Genomic DNA, 22147 nt, shown 5'->3' with positions numbered 1-22147 from the left:
TGTTGGGCGTGTATGATTTACTCACCCTCATCCTTGTTAAGGTGGGAATTTGGATTAAAACCAGGCAGGGTGTAACATCTCCCTTGCCAAGGGTGTCTTAGCTATTGATTTTTATAATGCATGATGAAATCCTCCATTGTAAATTCTAGGAAAGTGCTGCACAATTTTATATTGTTATTATTTATGTCTAGTAGGTTCATTTTAATTTTTCCAAATTAGAACATTAATTATAAGATTAAGTCCTACATACGTATTACACACATCCTACCTCTTCTGTACTATTTATGCTGAAATGAAATAACCTATTTCCAGTAAGAGTTATCTGATATCACCTGTAAATCCTAAAGGAGAGTTACAATAACACCAGTACAATAAGGCAGAGGTAAGAATTGTTTCTTACCCCTTTCCTGTTGCAGATACAGGCTGGTGCCCAAGGTGTGGTTCCCTGAGCAGTACCACGATGCTCTTCGTGCAACAAGGCATTTCCTGCAGCCTGATGTCTTGGCTGAGTATTCAGTGGACCCCAGTCGAATTGCAATCTCTGGGGACAGTGCAGGAGGGAATTTGGCAGCTGCTGTGTGCCAGCAGGTAACATCACTGAGTGTTCTTTATTGCACTACTGTAGTCCAGCCCAAAGAGGCTGGCAGGGTCTTTGTGCTGCACCATCACAAGGTGATGTGCCACGCCTGAAAACAGAATGGTAGAAAGCCAGAATCTGTTAATTTGCCTTCTGTGAAGTGACTTAGTCACTATATGAATCACATAGGTTGTGATGTTGTTACAGTTATGTGTTGTTATGGACCAGAGTTTAAGAGCAAGTAGCTAAACGACTTTTTTAACCTATTTTGCTGGTGAACTCCTTGTTTTTCCAAGTAGGCATAATTTCTTACTATGGTTGCCTATTTTTAGATAATTGTCTCTAGAAATATGCTTTTATTTCTTTCAAATACAAATTAAGGACAAAATATACAGTAAATGGAGCTTAATTCTTCTGTTAAATTGTCTTCCTGTAGCATTTTGCAGTTTTAAGGAAATTTCTTTTGTGTATCTGCAGTTTAAATGTAATCTGAATTGGATCTAGTAAAGAGTTTAAAGAGACCCAAGGCAAGTAATATTTTTCACGGTTGAATGAAATATTATTATTACTAACTTATTTCCATAACCATTAGTGATAAGAAAGCAGATACCATGTCCAGACAACTAATTATCATGACAACCTTGCAATATTGAATTAGGGTGGAAAAATTAATAAGAGACAATTACAATAAAAACTTCAGCATTGAGGACTGATAAACATGATAGTGCCACATTTTGTAAAGAGCATTCCTAATTCAATTTCCTGATGCATAATTTTTTTTAAACCAGATGAGACACAATAGGGCACTGGGTATCTTGTGTAGGAGATGAAACAAAGAGTTTGCTGATTATTCCAGTAAGGCAATCAAGGGGCACCACATTTGTAATTGGTAGACTTAAATCAAATGCAGGTCAAGTCAGACACGGGGAGGTGCTTCTGCACCAGGTGAGTCTTTGCTAGAAGAAATTGTGGATGCCAGCAATCTGCATTGGCTGAAAAAAAACCAATTAGATCAATCCATGGAAGAAAAATCTATTAAAAGCTCTTAAAAGCAAGAGTAGCTCCTTTGATTCAGGAAATCCTGCTGTTGCCACTTGTTCAGCAGGGCACTGCGTTAGAGAAATGCCACTTAGCACTTTTTTTTTCTTCCTACTACCTTCAGTGAACTGATCTCACTGGTTTCTATTGGGAATAGGATGCTGGATCTGCCTGAATGGCCGCCTTATGAGAGGAGAAAAAGATCAGGAATATACTACAGACAAAACAACCACATTACCTGTATAAGAGCAGAATTCACTCTAAAACCGTCAAATGAATGTTTGCTTTCCTAAAGTTCCACATTGATACATGTTTATCTTCTTCATGACCTTAATTCTGTCCTGTGTTTTTCGCACAGCTTAGCAAAGATGAGGATTTACCTGTCAGACCGAAACTGCAGGCCTTGATTTATCCAGTCCTCCAGGCGTTTGACTTCAACACACCCTCGTACCAGCAGAACATGAACATGCCCGTGCTCCCTCGCTACGTCATGATCAACTACTGGATCGATTACATCAACGGCAACTACGACCTGGCTCACGAGCTGCTCATCAACAACCACACCGCGCTCAACGTGGGCCGGGCGCTCTCCTTCCGCGCGCGCCTCAACTGGACCTCGCTGCTGCCTCCCTCCTTCAAGAAGAACTACAAGCCCGTGGTGCAGAGCACGGGCACGGAGGCCATCGTGGAGCGGCTGCCGGCGCTGCTGGACGTGCGGGCGATGCCGCTGCTGGCGGATGACGCCACGCTGGCGCGGCAGCCGCCCACCTACATGCTGATCTGCGAGAACGACGTGCTGCGCGACGACGGCGCCATGTACGCCGCGCGCCTGGAGCGCGCCGGCGTGCCCGTCACCCTCGACCACTTCCACGACTGCTTCCACGGCTGCATGATCTTCACCGTGTGGCCCACGGATTTCTCGGCCGGCGTGCAGACCAGGAACAGCTACATCAAGTGGCTGGATGAGAACCTGTGAAGGTTGGGCGCGTGGCTGCGGTGTCTGTTCTGGAGGAAGAGCAAACATTCAAAAAGTGCACTTTTTCTGAATTCTGACTTCACTGTTCACTGAAAACTGCAGCATTTTCTAGCTCCATTGGCCTTGCCCAGTAAAGAATTTTGAGAAGTATTTTTTTTCCAAACCGGTCTTTTTTCCACTTTGTCCCAGATGACTACTGCCAAACATAAACACGTGTTGAGCAGGGAGATCAGGATTACTGCAGGATTCTTGCCTGGCTGCAACTTTGAAGCTTTGACTCTTAATTAGGTACAAAGGCCCTGGCTTTGAAGTGATGTGAGATAAATCCTAAGATCTACATCTACTTCTGAATATGTAAAAACGTGAGCTAGTTTACAGCAGTGTTAAGCATCTGATGTCACAGTGAGAACCTTGGGCAGCAGGGCCATGAATTTGAATGACAAGCATGGATTTAGGTGTTGGCTTTTTGCCATAGACAAACAGCTCATTTAAATTTTTTAAAATATTTTTTGAAAAAGCTCTTCTAGGCAGTTAAAACGATGCTAGATGAGTCTCTTAGCCAAACCTGTAATTCAGCTTTGGAATTTGGTCTTTACCACGTTTTAATAAATATATTTTTAAAAGGTACAGGACTAAATATATTTTCAATAAAAAGTATGATAGCATACACACAAAGATAAAATATGATGTGTAGCAGCAGAATCCAGGTTTCCTGTGTGAGTGACCCTCAAAGCTGACTACTTATTTGGCTAAAGAATGTGACTTCACCTGTGTTTAAAGCCTCAGTTGTATGACCTTACAGAAAATACTGACCTTACTACAAATAGTCTGCTGTGTGGTTTGCACTAATGTTTGTAATTAATAGTTGAGGTTTTTGTTCATTGACTTTTCTTTTGTGTTTGTAGTTTTTATTGTATTTCCTGCTTCATGAAAGGAGGAAAGCAAGCGAATACAAGTGGGCTCCAATCTATACAGAAGATTTAATTCTGAGCTTTGCAGCTGAGCTTTGTCTGTCTTGTAGACTGCTCTAGGTAAGATGATCTCGCTACTGGGCAGCAAATCTGTTCAGTTTGAGCCAGTCTGTAAAGTTCAGACAGGCAGGACAGGAGAGAAACCACTTTGTGACTGTCTATTGTCCAGGCTGCTCACAGCTTGCAGAAATGAAGGTGGTGTCAAAAGTCCATAGGCACAGAGAAAGTGGGAAATAAAATTCATCCTCAGTTTTACCACAGACTTCCTGTGGGTCCCCAGGAGAACAGGGTCATCTCCTTACACCCCACTTCTGCAAGGGAGGCAGTAATTTCCTACCTCACAATAGAGCTGTGAAGCTGAATTCTCTGGCGTGGGTGTAGCACACGGATGGGAATGTGACTGCAGGCACTCAGCAGCACCCATCTGCTTTTGACTTCCCATCTTTCTCCAAGAGCTGGCTCAGAGCAGCCTGTCCCCACATCAGGGATGCTGCTGGGCTTGGGTCCTGCTGAGCAGTTTGCTCCCCTTTGTCCTGGTTCAGGAACCCTAAGGTGAGGCTTCTTAGCCCTTGGAGATCATGACAAAGGATATTTCAATAAAGTATTCCTTATAGCAGGATTCTGAAAAGTTCTTCAAAAAATCCCATCAGGTGCTGGTAGATCAAACTGCCTTCTGACATTTAGAATACATACAGAGCAGTCCCCTTTCACTGAGATTTAAATTAAATAGGAGAATGGCTTTGCTGAAACACTGCTTCCTGGAAACACCAGGTTATTAACATGGTTGTGTGTATTAAGAAAAACCATTAATGAGACAAGGCCTGGATGTCAGCTCAGTCATGCAGGCCAAAATTCATTCCCAGCATAGTTCACACAGAGATCACAAGGCAAAGCTTTTTCAGCAGTGGCCCAGATTGTTCTTCCATTTAGCATTTACAAAGACTTGGTGGAATTAGAGCAACCAAGTGACAATCTGAATCAGAATAAATTTTGATCAAGAAACCAAATTAACACTGCAGAGGAATTCAGACTTTTTATCTGGATATAAACTCTTTCCTCCTTTTCCCCATAAGCACAACTTCATAGATTCTATGCTTTGAACAGACAGCAACCAAAGTTATATCTATTCAAAAGACAAGTTACTAATCTGCCTCAGAGTCCTTTCCCTTTGTATGGAGACTACATTTACCTGACCTTAAAATATGACTAAAATAGTCATATTTAAAAAAAAAAAAAAAAATCACTATACTGAGTTATAACAACAGGCTTCTTCTTGTATTTCCCACTTTAAGAGTAAACCCATGTCAGAAAAGATACAATTTATATCTACTCACTGTCATTAGTATAATATGTAGACATACTATGATTATATATCATAGTATAACTGTGGTACTGGAAGAAAATCGTTAATATTCCTAAAAATCTTACACTAATTCGCTTTCCTGAGAGCTTTCTGCAAAGCTTTAACTCAGCATTTGTTTATAGCTAAGTTATACATATCTGTTACAAATCTAAAATATAATTGCTGCTGGTTTGTTTTTTTTAACTGAATTGAAAGGGAGAGCTGGAATATATATATATTCCTGGAGTGGGTTGTAAATTTCCTTCATGCACTGAAGCACATTGAAGTCTTGGCACAAGAAATAAGTAAGTTTATAACTGGAGTGAATGTGTTTACGAAGCCGTCAGCAGCCTGGTGTGATGGCCGAGATCTCAGCACCACGTGGATGTGATGCACACTGTTAACTACTTCTGTCAAAGCATCTGGACTACTTTGATCTTGCAGCCATGTGGTTTAATACCTGAGAGCTGCAGAGATACCTGAGGGATCTTACAACATGCAAAAAAAAAGAGGTCTGAGTTCCAGTTCTAAAAAGACAGAGAGCTGTCTTTTTAAATTCAGTGTAACCCTTGAACTGAGTTAGTCCCAGGCCAGCTTTCCTCCTCCTGTGCTTTTTTCTCCTTTGCACACAGTCCCCATGTCCCAAATTGTAAGTTTAGGGTTGTTTCCAGCTGTGTTGCTACAAGCTCCTAGAACTGACTCAGGGTTACAGAAAGCAGAAGCCTGGTAGCAAGGGATTGAGATTAATCCATGTTACAACACCTGGATTTGTTCCTGTGTTGTCATACATCCTCAGGTGTTTCCTTGGGTTCATCTTGCACCTTCATCCCTTGATTATTTCACAAAGCAGTTTAAGGCATGATGTAGGATCAGAGCAAGTGTTTGTAGCAATATTTCACCTGTGCATGGTAGAGTCTTTTCAGAGATGATGTTCAGTAAATTTGTTTTCTTATCATGATCTTGGCTTTTGTAGGCAGCATTTCTTCCCCTTCTACAATTAGACTCTATCCCTCTATTGCAAAAATATCTTGTTCCTGATGGCTATCAAAGCATTCAGAAGACAGCTTTAAAAAAAAAAAAAAAAAAAAGGCAAAATAGCAAAATCAACTTGCATAACAGAATCTGTACTCATTCTTATCCTGCTTTCATGGACCTGAGAACTATATTAGTAAGTCCCCAGTATTTTGGCTAATATTTGCAGGAATAGATGGAGATTCTGTCTCTTTGGCTGAGGACCTCTTAAAGGATGGGTGTTCAACATTTCTGGAATCCCAGGCCTCTTTCAAGAGGTTTCATGATGCATAAAAATCACAAATAAGTTGAATTTCATAACCTTCATCTAAGTAATTTCAGAACTGCGTTCCCAGTCAAAGCAGAAAGGCCATTGTGAGTTTTACCCCTTACAAACTAAATAGAAATACTTTAAAGCATTGTTTTGTAGTATTTGGGCCTCTATATTTTTTAATCTCTTACCAAATTGTAGTAGAAACTTAAAATAAAAATATTGGAAGCAGGCAAACATGAGTTAAACCTTTTAAGCTGCTATGATCCTAACAATTATATTGTTAAAAAATACCAATGACAGTTGGTTTAATGTTCTCATATTTATGATGTTCAAAAGCCCAACATACAACATATTTGTTGTGAATGCATTCAATACCTTATGCATGAGTGGTTTTTGCTTTTTGTCCCAGAGCAGGGGAAAGATTTGTAAGATCTCATTACCAAGTGTAATTTGAGATGTGCTATCAAAATGAAGAACAAATAAATAAAGTGAAATATACCTGTGATTTATTTTATTTTTCCCAGGACCATTGGTTTTGTATTTCTGAGCATTACCAGATTTTTGATTGTTTTCAAGGCAAGAGACTTGTGTGTGTCTGTGGGCTGTGAGGGTTACCTCCTGTACTTCTTTTCTGCCAAATGATTAATGGTGACCACATCTGCTGGTGCTGAAGAGTGGACAGTGCTGCTGGTGTTCTTCTTCAAGATAAACAGCAGAACTCACATTCTCCATTCTGATGTATAAACACATTTTTATGTGTCTATAGGTTATGTGTATGTTTGAAATTTGGTTTAACCAGCAAAAGTCCAGGTTCCTTTTTTTATTCCTGTTTGCCTTCCTTTCACATTCTTTTTTTTCCTGACCTGCAGTCCATTTTCTGCCCCTGCTGTCTCGTTTATTGATCATTGCAGCATTGCTTTTGAAATATCCTAATGTGGGGAGTTTTCCATTTTGTCCGGCAGGCTCCTGTGCCTTTCACAGAATACAAAGCCTTTTTCCTGATGAAAAAAAAAAAAAAAAAAAGTGGGCAAAAAAATGCTTCAGTGGACTTACAACCCTATTTTTAAAGCCAGCAAGAGTCATACTCCCACTTGCATGAAATTGAATGCATTAAAAACAGTCTGGACCACATTAAACATTTTTTTCCCAGCGATGTTTTCTCAGATGTCATAAAACATCTGACTGTGCAGGGCTTGCAATGCAAGGCAGTGCCTCTCTCAGCTGAGTGTGGCTGTGACCACATCCCCTGCTTGTCCCTGTGCCCTATTTCCCACCTCCCACCCTCAGCTGGAGCAGCAGCGAGTGCCCCATGGGGCTGTGCCTGACCCAGGTGTGACTGACACAGCTGGATCCCAAAATCCTCCTGCATCCTCCCTGCCTGGGTTCTGCTCCTTGCCTCACACTAAGAAAACTCTTTGGAGGTGGGCCATGTTTTATTTTGTTACTCCTCAGGGGAGACAGATGTTTTCTCCTGGCTCTTACTTCCAGATTTTCTGGCATTAAGCCAATGGCATTTACTTCTTTTATAAATGTCATCTGAATAGCTGGCAGCACATCATTAATATGAGACTAAATTCACACCTAATGTAAATCTAATACTTTTTCCAAATTATTTTCTACAGAATTTTAAAGTGTTTATCAACTATTCAGCAGGAACACAGGCAAAATAAAACCAAGAAAAGAAACACTGCAATGGCTACTTTGACGCTGCTTTTACAGAAACAATATTTTAAGTAACTTTTTCTGATTTTATAACATGTAGAGAACACTAAACACTTCCATTACAACAACTGATTATTTCTGAAGCAGAATCTCAAACCCCAACATTTGCCATCATAAGACGGTATAGGAGATGCAAAATTTGTTAAAGGTAATAAATTCTATATTAAGAGATCTAAATCAGCAATAATAATTGGTGCTATAGAAAAGTCCCTCTCCCAAAAACACTGTGCCAGTGTCAGGACAGGTGCAGTACACTCAGTGCCATTGAGAGGTGGGATTTGGGGTGTGGTGAAGGAATAAAGGGAATTCTTCCTCTTAACCTGGTAATTTCACCACAATCTGAGGTGAAATTACCAATTCCACAGTGAAATTATCAATTCCACTCTGAGGTTTTTAGTTAAAAGACAATCATTTGCAGTACAGCCAGCAGAGGGAGCGTTTAAAGCAAAGTCTGGTGCAGCAGCAGTTTCTAAAACACTGTCAAATGGGAAGTGTTTTTGTGGGAACTGCACCAGACAGTTTGGGCCAGCCCAGCCGTGACTTGTGAATTCATGCACGGACAAGGCAGGAGAGTCATGCCAAGGGGGAATTACTCAGAGTTCTTGCCAAAAAAAAAAACAAAAAAAAAAAAAACCAAAACAAAACACAGAAATAAAATAAAACCAAACAAAAAAAACCCCAAAAAACCTAAAACCCAAACAAGCAAGCACCTCACAAGCATTCCATCCCAGGGACACCCCATCCCTGGAAGTGTCCCAGGCCAGGTTGGACATGGCTTGGAGAGACCTGATCCAGTGGAGGGAGGGAATGGCAGGGGGTGGAACGAGATGAGCTTTAACCCAAACACTCCGTGGTTCATCTGCATGATTCACTGAGCCCTTGGCAGGCTCTGAGGGTGTTTTTCAGGTGATCTGGCCGTTATTTCAGAGCCTGGGACCCGCTGGGGTGTGTGCAGTGACCCGGGTTTGCTGCAGCTGCCCAAACATGTCTGCAGGGCCTGAAGGTGAGGGAGTGCACCCAGGGGAAATCTCTGCTCTGTGCCCAGGGCCATGCCCATGGGGAGCTGCATTTTCGGGGCTGTCTCCACTGCCTGCTCAGCCATCTGTCTGTGCCAGTGAGGGCTGCATGGAGACATAAGCAGCATCTCCAAAAACCTACAGAGAGCTGTGAGTCCCCCTGGAAATGGTGCAGGGTGATACCTGAAGAAGTGGGGGTACTTCTGCCCTCTCTGCTCTTTTAATGGTGCAAAAAGCAACTCACTGTAAGAAAAAAGGCCATTTTTACAGCCCTGGTACACCCTGCTGCTGATGCTGGGAGGAGATGACCCTTCCAAGAGCCCCACTGGCAGCACTCTGCCCCTGGGCCTGTGGGAGCCAGGGTTCCATGGCACAGCCAGCAGCTGGGTGTGGGTTATTGGGGTTATTTGGGGTTCTTGGGCTATCAGAGGAGTTACCTTTGGTGTTTGTCACACCCAGCCCCGTGCACGTGCTCCATGCTGCCTCAGCAGCCATGGCACCCTGTGCCACAAACACACTGTGGGTGAGGGAGCACTGCCCGGCCAGAACTGCTCACCAAAGCAGCTGTGCACATTTAGTGTGGCTCTATCTATTTGTAAGGGGTTTTTTCCTCCCCAAAAAATCCTATGCTGAGGAGCATGCAAAGGCAGGAGTCAGACATGCCTCCTCATCTCCCTGCGCAGCTGGAGAGGCTCAGCCTGAGGGGTCCGGGCCTGCACCCAGCGCTGGGGCTCCAAAAACCCCCAAAGGAAAGAAAAACCCTGCAAAAAAACCCTCCAAAACTCCCGATTTCCTTTTGCATTCCTATTTTTCATCATCCGTTCCCCTGCACAAGTGCCTTTCCAAATACCCTACCATGGCAAATCCTTGTTCTGGAGGTCCATGTGGACAGTCAGGGGAAGGAAGATGCCCCTTGTTATTTCACAGCCACAGCAATGCCCTGGAGGCACAGCCTCAGCCTGGATTTGAGCACAAAGAACCAACTTTGTTTTGCTTGTTTAGTTCAGGTCCTGTGTGATCTGCTGAAATACCAGGTGATTAATCAGAGATCAGATATTGTACATTTGTGTTTTATGATCAATCCCAGAGTGTTGGCCTACAGACAGGAGTCTGGAATGCTATGAGCCTCTTTGGACACATACACAGATTTATCTGGGTGCTGGCCAACTCCACAGTAGAATTATAAAAAATCAAAGACAGGGGCACAAATGTGAAAAAGGTCTGTGGAATTACATGTCTCACCATGAGTGACATGGTGAAGCTGGTGAAACAGAGCTTTCAGCCTGAGACAGTGTATATTTTTCAGCACACTCTCAGAAACTACCTGCTATAAATTACGCTTGTGCATATATATACATGTATATATATATACAAACACACATGTACATTTCAATTGCCATATACAAACTTAGAACCACTTCATTAAGGATTATAGGCTGGCTCTAGATTTATAATGGTCATTTTAGTCAGGCTAAAATGATGATATTGGCATGAATTTGGGCTCAGGCCTTTTATTTTTTTAAGTGTCATCATCTTGGCCTCTTGGGCTGGTCATTTTCTCACTTGAGTTTCCAAGGGAGTATGCGAGTTTAAGCAAGATCTAAACAAGTCTGCTGAGCTGTCTCCTTCAGATTCATACATTTACTTCATCAGTCACTCATGCAATCCCTTTGGGCCTTCACTCCAAAATGCAAATCCCAATTCTAACTTACTCTTTAGTGTCACTTTGAAATGCAACTTTAGCTTGAGCAGCCTATCATGTCACCTCTCCTGCTCAGACCAGTATCTCCTGAGCTGTAAAAAGTCATTTGCTGTTTGCATTTTAATGCAGCAGAGCCAACCCAACTGGGTGCTCTTCCCCCTAAAACTTCCTCAACAGGCTTGTTTGCTAAACTGCAGTGGGTTAAGGGCAGCAGGGTTAACTCAGCACCTCTTTGTCCCAGCTGAGAGCAGTCACCACACTGCTCTTGTAAACATCCAACAACTCCCCTTGACCCAGACTCAGTTCCCAAAGCTGGAGCTGGGAGCAAACCCAACTATCTTTCCCCTTCCAAATCAATCAGGGCACAGGAATTGTTAAAAGCTTATCTGTGCTAGGACCAATAATGAAATGCTGAAGTCATTTATTTTCCAGATGAATAACAAGTTAAAGCAGAAGGTGAATTTCCTGTTAATACTTCATCCTTGCCCAAAGGGCTGTCTCAAGAACCAGGGGATCTTTACTGGGTGGGAAGGAGAGCATCGAGCTTGGGGAGAGGAGAGTTTAAAAAGCAACCAAGCCAGCAGGTGCTGAAGATCAGCTGGGTTAAACTTTTATGCCTCCACCAGGCCTGGGAACAGGAGCTCTCCCATGGGCATGGGTGGCTGTTGGATCCAGGTGGGGCAGGGAAATTCCACCCCTTGTGTCACTGTCACTTCCCCAATGCCTGGACATGGGCCAACTCTTCAGACAGCATCAAGGCCAAACAATGGAGGCGTTTCCTTGTTGAGGCTTGCAGGAGGAGATTGTGAGTTTAGCAAGAAATGATTTTGCAGTCGGGGAACCCCTTTGGGGCTGGGATTCCCTAGCCCAGCACTCAGCCACAGGAGTTGCACACAATCCATATGATCTCTATCTCTTGTGCAAGGCATTGCAGAATGCAGCAGCTCACCACGGTGTCAGCAGTGTTTATTCAGGCAAGGATTTTAGGACACAAACACAGCAGCAGCCAGTGGGCTGGCACCAGGGCTGGCACTTGCTCTAACTGAGCAGGTTTGCTCTTTTCTTCCCTGACAAGGCTCCTACAGCACCAAGCTGCTGCAGGCTTGGGAGCATGGAGAGTCCTCTGAAAAATATTGCATTCCTCACAGCTGAGGACACTTAGCTGTTCATTAAGGAAGAAATGAGATGACTGACATATTGTCATTTTAGGACCTTAACAACAATCTGCTGAATCCAACAGAGAGACTGGCATTGTCCTGAAGAGCTCCAGGGCCACAGGTGGCAGACAGGGAACCCCAGGGGCCCAACTATGGTCTGTGAGCATCTCTCAAGCTGTGTCAGTGAGGTTTGAATAGGAATACACCTAACTCAGATTAGAAACCTTTTGCCCACTTCATTTGTAGCTGCTTTGGTGTCAGGGGTTCCTTCAGGTGAAGGAACCCCTGACACCAAAGCAAGGAGAGCAGTGACTGGCACAAACAAATGGGGTGTAAGTGGGAACTTACCTTACTTTTCTGAATAGGCAAACTGCAATGCACAAGGTAAGGTCAAAACTTTTAGAGCTGGTGCTTTCCACATTATCAGTAAAATACTTAGCCAAGGAGGGAAAAACACTGCTGCTTATCTGCTCCACCCCTCCACTCAGCTTGTTTCCCTTTCCCTTAAATGTTTGAAAATAAATGAGCCAGTGTGGTTTCACTAGAGTGCTTCAAATATTAAACAATCTGCTGCTCACAACTAATAAGGAAGGAGCCTGGCCAAAAAACCCTGCCTGTTTACTGACTCAGCCCTGCCCTCCTGGAGCCAGAAGGAAGCAGCACTGAACAGAAATCTTGAGAAATGTTGGGAAATGTTGGGAATTGTGCAAATTGGGACAGTTCTGCCCTTTAGCAAAACCTTGTTGGAGGACCTCACCAGCCGAAACCAAACCCCTTACAACTGAGGAAAAGGCTACTTTAAGGTGCTTTGAAGTATCCCATGAAGCTGAAGTTTTGTTTGCCCGGGGTGTAGAGAGTTTCAGTTCTGTTTTCTCTCTCGTGTCTACCTTGAGCAATAATCATTAAATGAGACAAGTCCAGCTGGGCAAGGTTGTTCGGTTTATACACACTTTTACAGCCTTTATCAGGACTAACAAGAAATGATAAAATGTTGCAAACAGCACACAGCAGGAGATAGCTTGATCCAGGCACTACCATTCTTAAAAAAACTGCTCTTCCACTAAATGCCTGCAATTTCAGCTGGTTTTTTATAGCTGGGACTTAATGTGTCAGGTATTTAGCAGGCTTGCATGCAGCACAGCACGCAGGGCTGGAAATGCAGACCCTGGATAAAAGAAAAAGTCTCCTTTCTCCAGCCTGGTCTGTTTTAACTCTGTAGAGGTGCCAGCCTGTGTTCATCACCTCACTGGAGACATGTCATGCAGACATGTCCCCACTCAGTTAGACTTGTCCAGATTTGTCTTTCTTTCTCACCCTGTTATTTCTCCTGCCCTTGTTTCCTTAGACATTTGTTTTCTTTGGAAATACTTTTTTGGAGGCAGCCGCAGGTAGAGAGGAGGTTCAAACTGAAGGTGACGGGGATTTCTGTGAGGTCTTTGCAGTAAAGTATTGCAATGGTGTGTTTCTACTAGAGGTTAAAGTGTATTTAAAGTGTTTTGTGAACTATTTAGATGACTAATAATATATTCTCACTATAAAGAAGGCCATAAGTGAATTGAGAGGCCCAAGTATCAGGCATTTGTGAATTCTCAATCTCACTGATAAAGCAAATAACCTGGGTTTGCACTGTTAATACCATTTCAGGTTATCTTATCAGAAACTTTTTTCCCCCAAAATATTTTCACAGGGACAGAACTACAGAAATTTCAGTGTTGTGCTTTCCAACTTGCTCTAGCTACTTTCTGTGCAGGAATTTTGCTTTCCTTTGGTCACGTATTTTAATTTGGGAATCAAGAGTGAGGGAAATGTGTGCTCTCAGTACTTAGGTTTGTTCCTTGCAAGATATCACCAGTGTGGCTCTCAAGCCCATGCTCCCTGCTGGGGTGTGTAGGGAGGAAGGATGCAGCTGCCCAGATCCCATCTGAGCTGCCTCTCTCTGCTTTTCACCACAGACCAACTTTGTTTATGTGAAAGTTTGTGTTTACATAACAATTTGAGTTTAAACACAAATATTTTCCAAGGTGCAGCAAGCCAAACACATTACCTAACAATATTGTACAGCTATCTGCAAACATTTTGAAAACTGAATAATATTTGCTCAGTTCAAGTTTAGACCATACTCACCAAGAAAAGTCAGATGAGGCTTTCCAGCATGGTGACATCTTCCTTTTCTTCCCTTATGCAAACAGCAATGTTCATTCCAATTAATGTAGTCTTCAGAGAAAAATAAAATCTGTATATGAAATCTAATAGCACAGGTAGATCTGCAGGGATTAACAATATGAAGGAGAACATTGTCAAGCATGTAATGATATTTTTTTTGTATGTCTGCTACAGCTAATGCTTTTAATTGCATTTTCCAGTTTAATTCTAGTAGCCAAAGGCACGACGCACAAGGCAAATAAATGTCAGGATCATTGGCATGTCCAAGTGCTTCCTCTCCACATAAATAAGGCAGACAGCAAATATGAGTTGAGAAAGGAGATTGCTGTGTTGCAGCTTAATTCACTCAAGATTTCATCAAAATTAATTTTACACTGCAGGATGGGAAAACAGGCCTGGGAAATGCATTGAAAATGTCAGGAGGGACAGGAGCCAGGGAATCCCCTTCCCACATTACCATTTCACAGAAGTGTGGGAAGGCTTTGTCAGCAGCAGGACTGTGGAGAAATAGGGTCAGACAGAGCTTCTTGCTGGGTGCAGTTCTCCATTCCCTGCGTGCCTGAGGTGCTCTACTGAGAGATTCTTCTGTGATTACAGGTGCAATTGGTGAAAGGCTTTTGAAACAGAAAGGCATTCCTACCAACTTGACAGCAGCAACAGATTTAGTTATCTATGCCCAGCTGGGTTTTTTAAGACACCCCTGCAACTACAGTGGAGGTGAACTATCTCAGCACTTCCATCAGTGCTGCTCAGCTTGTTCTAATGTACCCAAGGTGCTGCAAAGAAATGATTCTGACTGTAAGCCCTTGAGGGCTAAGATTATCTTTATGGGCTTAGACAAATACACAAACACATTGCCAGAGCTTTGTTTTTAAGTCCATCAAGCTGAAAGGTGAAATACGTCAAAAGAAAAGTACTTTTCCTTGATTTTTAAGTCAAGGAAGGTTTTCTCCTGTTTCATCTACAAATCCAGCCAGAGTAAATAACTTCTAAACTGCAAATAGTCATTAAACTTGAAACTCAAGGAACCCTTGGCAACTCTTCACCTGGTTTTTTTCAAGCATTTTTTTACTAACTATAAAGGAAAGCATGTCTGCATTTGGCTTCTTCACAGATTATTTGGCCATCTAACCTACCAAAACCCCGCAGTGATACCGTTGATCACATCCAGTTTTGGAAAGCCATGCTGTGTTGAGAAGAGTATTTCCAGGCTGTGAGCCATCAAATGAGCCTGCTCCTGCTGCAGTTCATGAGGCTTGTGCTGTGAACTGGAATGAGGGCAGGCCTGCATCCAATGTAAGGTCCCAAAGACACACACATTTCAAACCAAAAACCATCAGCTGTGAAAACAAAACATTTGGGGGAACTCCAGTCAGGGAGCAAGCTGCCAACAGAAGAAGAAGAAATTATTCTTTGTTTACGTGGAGCTGTTTGCATTTCTTGTTTTGCTCTGTGGCTGGCCCAGGGTAGGACAGGTGAATGCAGCTTCCTGGGAGGCAGTGGCAGCAAGCAGCTGAGTGACAGAGCAGACCCTTGGCAGCATCCATGAGCCACCTCCTGGGCTTTGCTGCAGGGTAAGGCTGCACCCTAACATTGCAGAGCTTATTCCAATAGACCCCACACTGTATCCCTGAAAGGCATTTTCTCCCCCAATAATCCCATTAGCTGGGTGAGTACCTAGCACCATTTGTGCCTCTAGGATTCCTGCAGGGACCACTCCTGTCCCTGATATCTCTGTGCAGACCTCTGTGGTGTCCTCATCACCTGCACACTTAAAATTCTCAGCTCAGGTCAGTGCCACACCAAGCACTTACTTACAGTCAAAAAGGAGGTGTTAGAAGGGATGGAAGGCAGATGTGTTTATCCTGTACCAGTGATTTCATAACAAGAAATCACAGCGAGTCATGACTGGATTATCTCAGCTGCCAGCAGCCTAGGCTGAGTTCCCTCCACTCAGCACACTCACAGCACTGAACTGAGCCACAGGAAAGTTAAACTGCCATGACTAGGAAGAAATGCTTCAAAAACATATATATGTGTGTGTGTGTGTGTGTGTGTGTGTGTTTGTGTTTTTGTGCGTGTGTGAGTGTGTGTGTGTGTGTGTGTGTGTGTGTGTGTGTGTGTTGGGGGTTTTTGCTTTTTGAAAACTGGATTTCAAAAGTAGATACCACCTACTTTAAAAAGCCTTGTGCTCCTTGGGGCACAAAGTTTCAGTCTGTGAAAGCATTCAGCTCCATGATATGACCACTGGCTGACCTTTTTGCTGGTGCTGCCTGGTGTCAGGATACAGAACAAATCCTTCTGCAGCTACACAGCTCTGTCAGCATTGATACTGCTGGTGTCTTAATCTGAGCACAACCTAAAGCCTTTTTATTTGCTTCAGCTAAAGCTTCCTGCACATGAACATTTCTGCTCAAAAGATTAATATCTTGTTAGATAAATATCTAGGATCACCTAACTCAATTTCTCTTACCCTTACAAGACTTTTGCACTCAGTTGTAACAGCTGAGACTCCACCAAAATGCAGAAATTAGGTGAGAAACTTTGGAAGCCAGGCTGGATATTACACCTTCTACTGACATAAAGCTGAGAAAAAGAAAGAGGTGAATACAAAAACTGCAAACTCTGCAGGTCAGTGTAAATACACATTAAACATACACCAACACCTCTGCTCCAGACTGTCAGAAACAGTAAAGTAACCTGACAAGAATTTTGGAGAGCTACATGCTTACCAAACAGTGAAAAGTATTTGCTTGAAAAATGAACATTCTCCACATTAAGAAAGTGTAATAGCAGGTGTCCTACAGGCAAAACACATATTTGTCTCAACTACAGCAGAACTCTATCTGGGGATGAATGTCATCCAGAGTATTTAAAGCACAATAAATCAAAGTTTTGCTAAGTGCACCAAACCAGGATTACCATACACTGGGAGGAAATAGATCTGTAATATACACATATATTTAAATGTCTGTGTGCAGGTTTAGGTAGGAGTGTGCATTCATTCATGGAATAGAATAGACCTCTACATCCATACAGATATGGAGACTGCAGGTCTGGAGTAGCACCAAGTTCAAAGATTAACTGATTAGTAGGGTTTTTAAGCAGTCTGCTTCTCATTCCTTCCCTGTGAAAAGAAAGCAGAGGTTTGTCAATGCCTCAATAATTCAGTCTTAAAAGACAATTCCTACAAAATGCTCTTCAGGCATGAATTCTTCACAATCCTTCTGTGGGGGATTGGGTTCTGGGATTTCTTACACCTGATGGTCTCCTTGAAGACAGGGACACAGCATGGAAGAAAAGCTGAATAATGTGGCTAAGGTCAGAGGAGAAACCTGACCAAGAGCCCAGCCTAGCTCTCAGGAGCTCTGAGCTGGCAGATCTCCCCTTGGTTCACATCTCCACCTGTTTGATGCAGTCTACAGAAACGCCTCCTCAGAAGCAGGTGAATAATCAAGCACAGATTCACAAATGTTTGCTTCTTCAAGAAAACAAAGGCAAGTTTCCAACCCTAAAAACTCCAGTAAGAAGTTCAGAGCTCAGAAAAACCTAAAATCAAGGGCAAGGAACAGAAGATGTTTTCTCTTCAGACCTGTGGGGGCCTGACAGCCTGTTGCTCTGAGGAGGGTGCAGCCATCAGCCAGATTTACCAAGGAATCATGAGGTCAGAGGGAATTTTCTTCTCCCTCCATGCACTCCATCATGAGCAGTGACAAGAGCTCTGGGCCCATGGAGGCTCTTACAACAGGGCTGGCTCTAAGGAGGGGCATGAGTGGAACCAATAACTCACAAATTCCTATCTAGTGGGATGCAGGTGAGCAGCAGCAGCTGCAGGGTCACACTGCAGACACCTTCCCCAATTGTTGGGTGCTTGCAAGTCATGCCCAAACACAGAGCATCACTGAACTGCTTTGTTCACATGAAAACCTGGAGTTAAAACCACTATGTGACCTCAAGGATCACACATAGCCTAAGTCAGACCCACAGCAAGTCAGGATTGCAAACAAGGAATGCAGCCTACCCTTCAGGCCCCTCCTTTGGTTTGCAAAGTGCAAATGAAGCAGAAGTTATTGGGTTTTTCCTACAAATCTCGCCTCCAAAACATTTTTTAAATGTGGGGAACTTCCTGTATTGCATTTTAAGAACCATACTCTGGAGACCCTGGCAGTCAGCTGGCTGGCAATTCTGCCTCTCTCTGATTGAAGGGGAGACTTCAAGAGAAGGAAAGAGGTTATTAAACCTATTTTGATGTGCAACAGGTTCTTTTCTGAGTAAGGCAGTGATGGCTCTGTGAATCACTGCCTCTAACCTTCAAAAAGATTCAGTGTTGAAGAAAGTCATTCACTTTTAACACAGGGAAACTTAAAATCTAAAGCAACTTGCTGAGTGGTTGCACCCAGCTTCTCCCAGCTGTTTTTCCTTGTGGCAGACCCAGCATTAAAATTCCCAAAGGCAACAGAATCAACCTGATTCCTGCAACCCTGGTGTTGCTCTTGTTCTTCCTGCAATCTTGTTTTTGATGCTGGGAATCAGAGAGCAGCCTCAGGGAGATATTTAGCAGAGATGGAGCATTGCTGATCCATACTCAGACTTGAATTTGGGTGGCAACAGCACTGGTCCTATTTGGATGGAGCCTGTTCCTACACAGCACTCAGTGGGGAAGGAAAGCTGGCACTGGTTTGTGGAGGGAAGGAGATTCCTCTGTCAGCTTAGGCAGATGCAGCATCAAAACCCACCTCAGGAGCTTCAGTTCTGTAACACTGGGGCTTGGCTCAGCTCTTTCAAAACAAAAAAGTGCCTCCTCAGCAGGCTGGAAGCAGTGCTTGGAAAGGGAGTTTGGACAAACCCTGTGTTCACATCTGCTTTTCTTTGTGGACTATGAAAGACAGAAAAATAGAACTATGAAAGATACATTGTAGGAGGACCCATGAGGGGTAATTTTAGATTATTAGCTTTAAAGCATTTATAACATAGTGTAGCTAAAGCTGATAGATTAAGAAACACCTATAGTGCACTGTAATTAAGAAACAGCATCTGATTGTGAATTATAGCATCTGTATTGTCTCACCCTTCTCATAAGACTAAAAATGGAATAAAAGGTTTTTAAATGCCTCTCAATTACCCATCTCTAAGTCAAAACCAATATAATCCAACATTTCTTCATAACAAAAAATCTCCTCTTGCCAGCTTCCATCTCCTGCTGCTGTAGCCCTCCCCCAGACCCAGACCCCAGCCCTTCCCCTGGTTAACTCAGACATGCTGAATTCTTTGTGGGAATCTTCAAAGGGCTTTAGTGCTTTGTCCTGCTAATGATTTGCAGGCATTTTATCTCAGCAATCTCTGCTATCCCCTGTGCAGCTATTGTGCTCCCTGGAGAATAAATGCCTGTGTAGCCATGCAAGGCAAGCACAAGAAAACAAACAGATTACTACTATAAATATTCAGGACATATCTGATTTGCCATACCTGCACACAACCGTTTTCAGGACTGTGTGTAATTATTTCTGAAAGAATTTGATTCACTCTCAATGTGGCCACAGTTGGCAAATCTGAGCCTGCAGGAGGCATGGCAGCCTGGGGAGAGCTGCTGTGCATCTCCAGTTACAGCCTCAAGTGTCCCTGAGACAATTTCTGAGCAAGGAAATAGGAAATGAACATAATAAATAGGCTATGTATAGGGTATTTTAAAAATATGTCTAACTTCCTCCCTGTGAATATCTTGCAAGGACACCGAAGTTTCTGTTTCACAACCAGCTGCTAAAAAATGGCTCTCTAAAGAAGCATGCCTTGCTTGTGGACACTTTAGAAGTTTTAAGTGATAGAAACTAAACAGCATCTCTTCCATGTGACAGAGGGGCAGTGGTGGTAAATGTTTCTTAAGAAGGCACATTGAAGAAAAGAAAATAAAGCTGTGTACAGAGCACTCTTTGGGTATTCACTGCCAACAGCCCTTGGGCAATCCTAACAACCTTTCTGTCTGCACAGCACCTCACTGTCTTCTCTATCCTGAATTTAAATAAAATCTGCATATCTATCAGCAATCAGCAGAACAGAAGCACTGGAAAACACAATGAGCTCTACAGCAGCCTCAGTGCTCAAATAAAGATTGCAATTTCACTCTCCATTCTCCTGTTTCAGCTGATGGCAGTGAGTTCAAAGGTCTGATGTTAAAAATGCACATCTACCTCATGGCATTCACAGCCAAGCCCGAGGTGCTTCCCCAGGTCCCCTCTGAACCTCCGTGAAAGGTTTCACATGGAGAAGGATCTGTGTTCCCTGCAGATGTCCTTTACACAGCTGGCTGCTGGCAGGGATAACAGCAGCACATTTTCACATCTGGGTGGGAAGCTGAGGTGGCAAGAGGTGTGTGAAGGGCTGACCCATGTCCCCAGCCTGTTCACTAAAGGGCAGCTCAGGCCACAGCTTTGGATGGGAATTCTCACCCTGCCCTGCACCTCCTCACCTCTGCAGGAGGTCAGCAAAACCCTCCATGTGACCACACTACAAACCTGTCTGGGGAACTGAATTTTTCTTCCAAACACAGTGGAAAGAAGTGGGAGTTGTAAATGGATAATGCCACTGGGATGGTCAAACCACCAGTTCAGGGAAGCTGCTGGTGATTTCTCTGTCTGGCCCCAGGTGAGACCTCCCAGAGGCACAGGCTGTCCTGGTGCCTGGAAGACATGGCTGGTAGCAGAAACTGAAAGCAAGTCAACTGAGGTTCTGGGGGCAACTCCCTTCAGAGAACCTTGAAGCTAAACATTAAGCTTCTAGTAACAAAGAAAAGGAAAACAAAACCAATGATAATCTCACTGGAGGAAATAAGCATTGTATTTTTCATGAAGAGTGTTTCCCCCCCGCCAAAATGAGTGTTACACAACAGGTAGGATGTTTCCCACTACTCACTTTGACAGGAAAGTTTCAGCAGCCTGAAAAGAACTAATTAAAAATTTATGGTAGAGGTTGTGAGAAAGCCATTCATCGACTCTTCTCCTTCAAACTATCAACTTAAAAGAAGCCAGTGCCTGAAGATGAGCCAGATCCAACCTCTGCACTGACAAAAACACTCTGGGTGGCTAAGGCTGGTGCTGGATGGGTAGCTGAGCCCTCCTCGTGGCCAGGGAAGGGTCATCCTCACCCTGGCACTGGCTCCCACCCCTCCTTGCACTGCCCTGGGCTGTGGGCTCTCCACTGAGCCAGTCCTCATTGCTAGCCCAGAAGAGAACTTTCTGGTGTTTTGTGGGAATAATGAGCTGTACTGGCTCTGATGAGCACCAGAGCTGTTCCAAGGTAAGCAGCAAGACCATGGAGTCAGGAGCAAGATGGGAAGGAGGCAGAAGTGGAGTTTTTTTCCTTTGAGAAGGGATGAGCACACCTAACACCTCTCTGCATCTCCCAATCATCTCTCCCCATCTGTGCCTTGCCTGGACAGATGGGTATCAGATCCTACCCAATTATCACATCCTGCTCCTGCCACCAACAACACCAACAGAGGGGGAAAAGTTATTTTTAAGAAGCCATATCATCATCTCCTGGTGTTTTCCTTTCACAAGACTGCATCTGCATCATTAAGGTCCATTTTTAAAATGAAGCCCTTGAGTCACACGCCAGAACAATCTCTGTGCTGGAAATGGCTGCCAGTGTGATATTTCTTCTTTACATGATTAAGGACCTAATTGTCCCAAATATGTTACTGGACAGGAGCCTCAGAGAAGACAAGGAGATAAAGTTCACCTGCCTCCACAAGTCATAAAATGGGACATATTATTTTAAGCCAAGGCAAGTGCCTTGGTAATTATTTTAATTAAGTCAGTCATGGAGGTATTTTTACAATCTAACTGTGCTGAAGAACTATTTTAGTGGCTGATTGCAGTCATCAATTATTTTTCAAGTGCCCTTTGGTGGTAATTCTTCCTAATTATACAGAAATTACTTTTGCATTTATTCTTTTTAATGTAAACATTCTGTTGCAACAGTTCCAATTTTTTCTTATCCCAAACCCCACAAATCCTCGACCAGCTTAACCAGTATCTACCCAAACTCCAGAGTTATCCAGAAGATTAAAGAAGTGCAAAATCTTACCCAGTCAGGTAATATGGGGATGAAACATAGACCTCAAGCTGTACTCCTGCATATCTATTTATGTTCATGCAGCTTTAATAAGGGCCCAAACATCTTCCCCAGCCTCCTCCATGGCA

At 43.3% G+C, this 22147-nt stretch overlaps 1 protein-coding gene and 1 long non-coding RNA gene across 4 annotated transcripts in view; one reads left to right on the top strand and one right to left on the bottom strand.

The window, feature by feature from the left end:
- The window catches only part of NCEH1 (neutral cholesterol ester hydrolase 1), a 19655-nt gene extending 12968 nt beyond the window's left edge, over positions 1-6687 (top strand). For both annotated transcript variants that reach the window (XM_030227120.2, XM_050977959.1), the window contains exons 4-5: positions 417-588; positions 1974-6687. In XM_030227120.2, coding sequence (XP_030082980.2) covers positions 417-588; positions 1974-2591 — 790 coding nt within the window. In that variant the 3' untranslated portion in view covers positions 2592-6687. The remainder of the gene's footprint in view (positions 1-416; positions 589-1973) is intronic.
- On the bottom strand, positions 5747-22147 carry LOC127059899 (uncharacterized). Of its 2 annotated transcripts, none has more exons than XR_007778235.1 (3): positions 22032-22147; positions 13911-14050; positions 5747-7187 (listed from the first exon to the last, which is right to left on the bottom strand). It is a non-coding gene; the product is annotated as an uncharacterized LOC127059899 (long non-coding RNA). The 2 variants fall into 2 exon arrangements; XR_007778234.1 differs by lacking the exon at positions 22032-22147 and adding an exon at positions 14407-14631.

This window comes from Serinus canaria, chromosome 9 (genome assembly GCF_022539315.1).
Source record: "Serinus canaria isolate serCan28SL12 chromosome 9, serCan2020, whole genome shotgun sequence".
Lineage (NCBI taxonomy): Eukaryota > Metazoa > Chordata > Aves > Passeriformes > Fringillidae > Serinus > Serinus canaria.
This window is presented reverse-complemented; position numbering and strand designations above follow the sequence as displayed.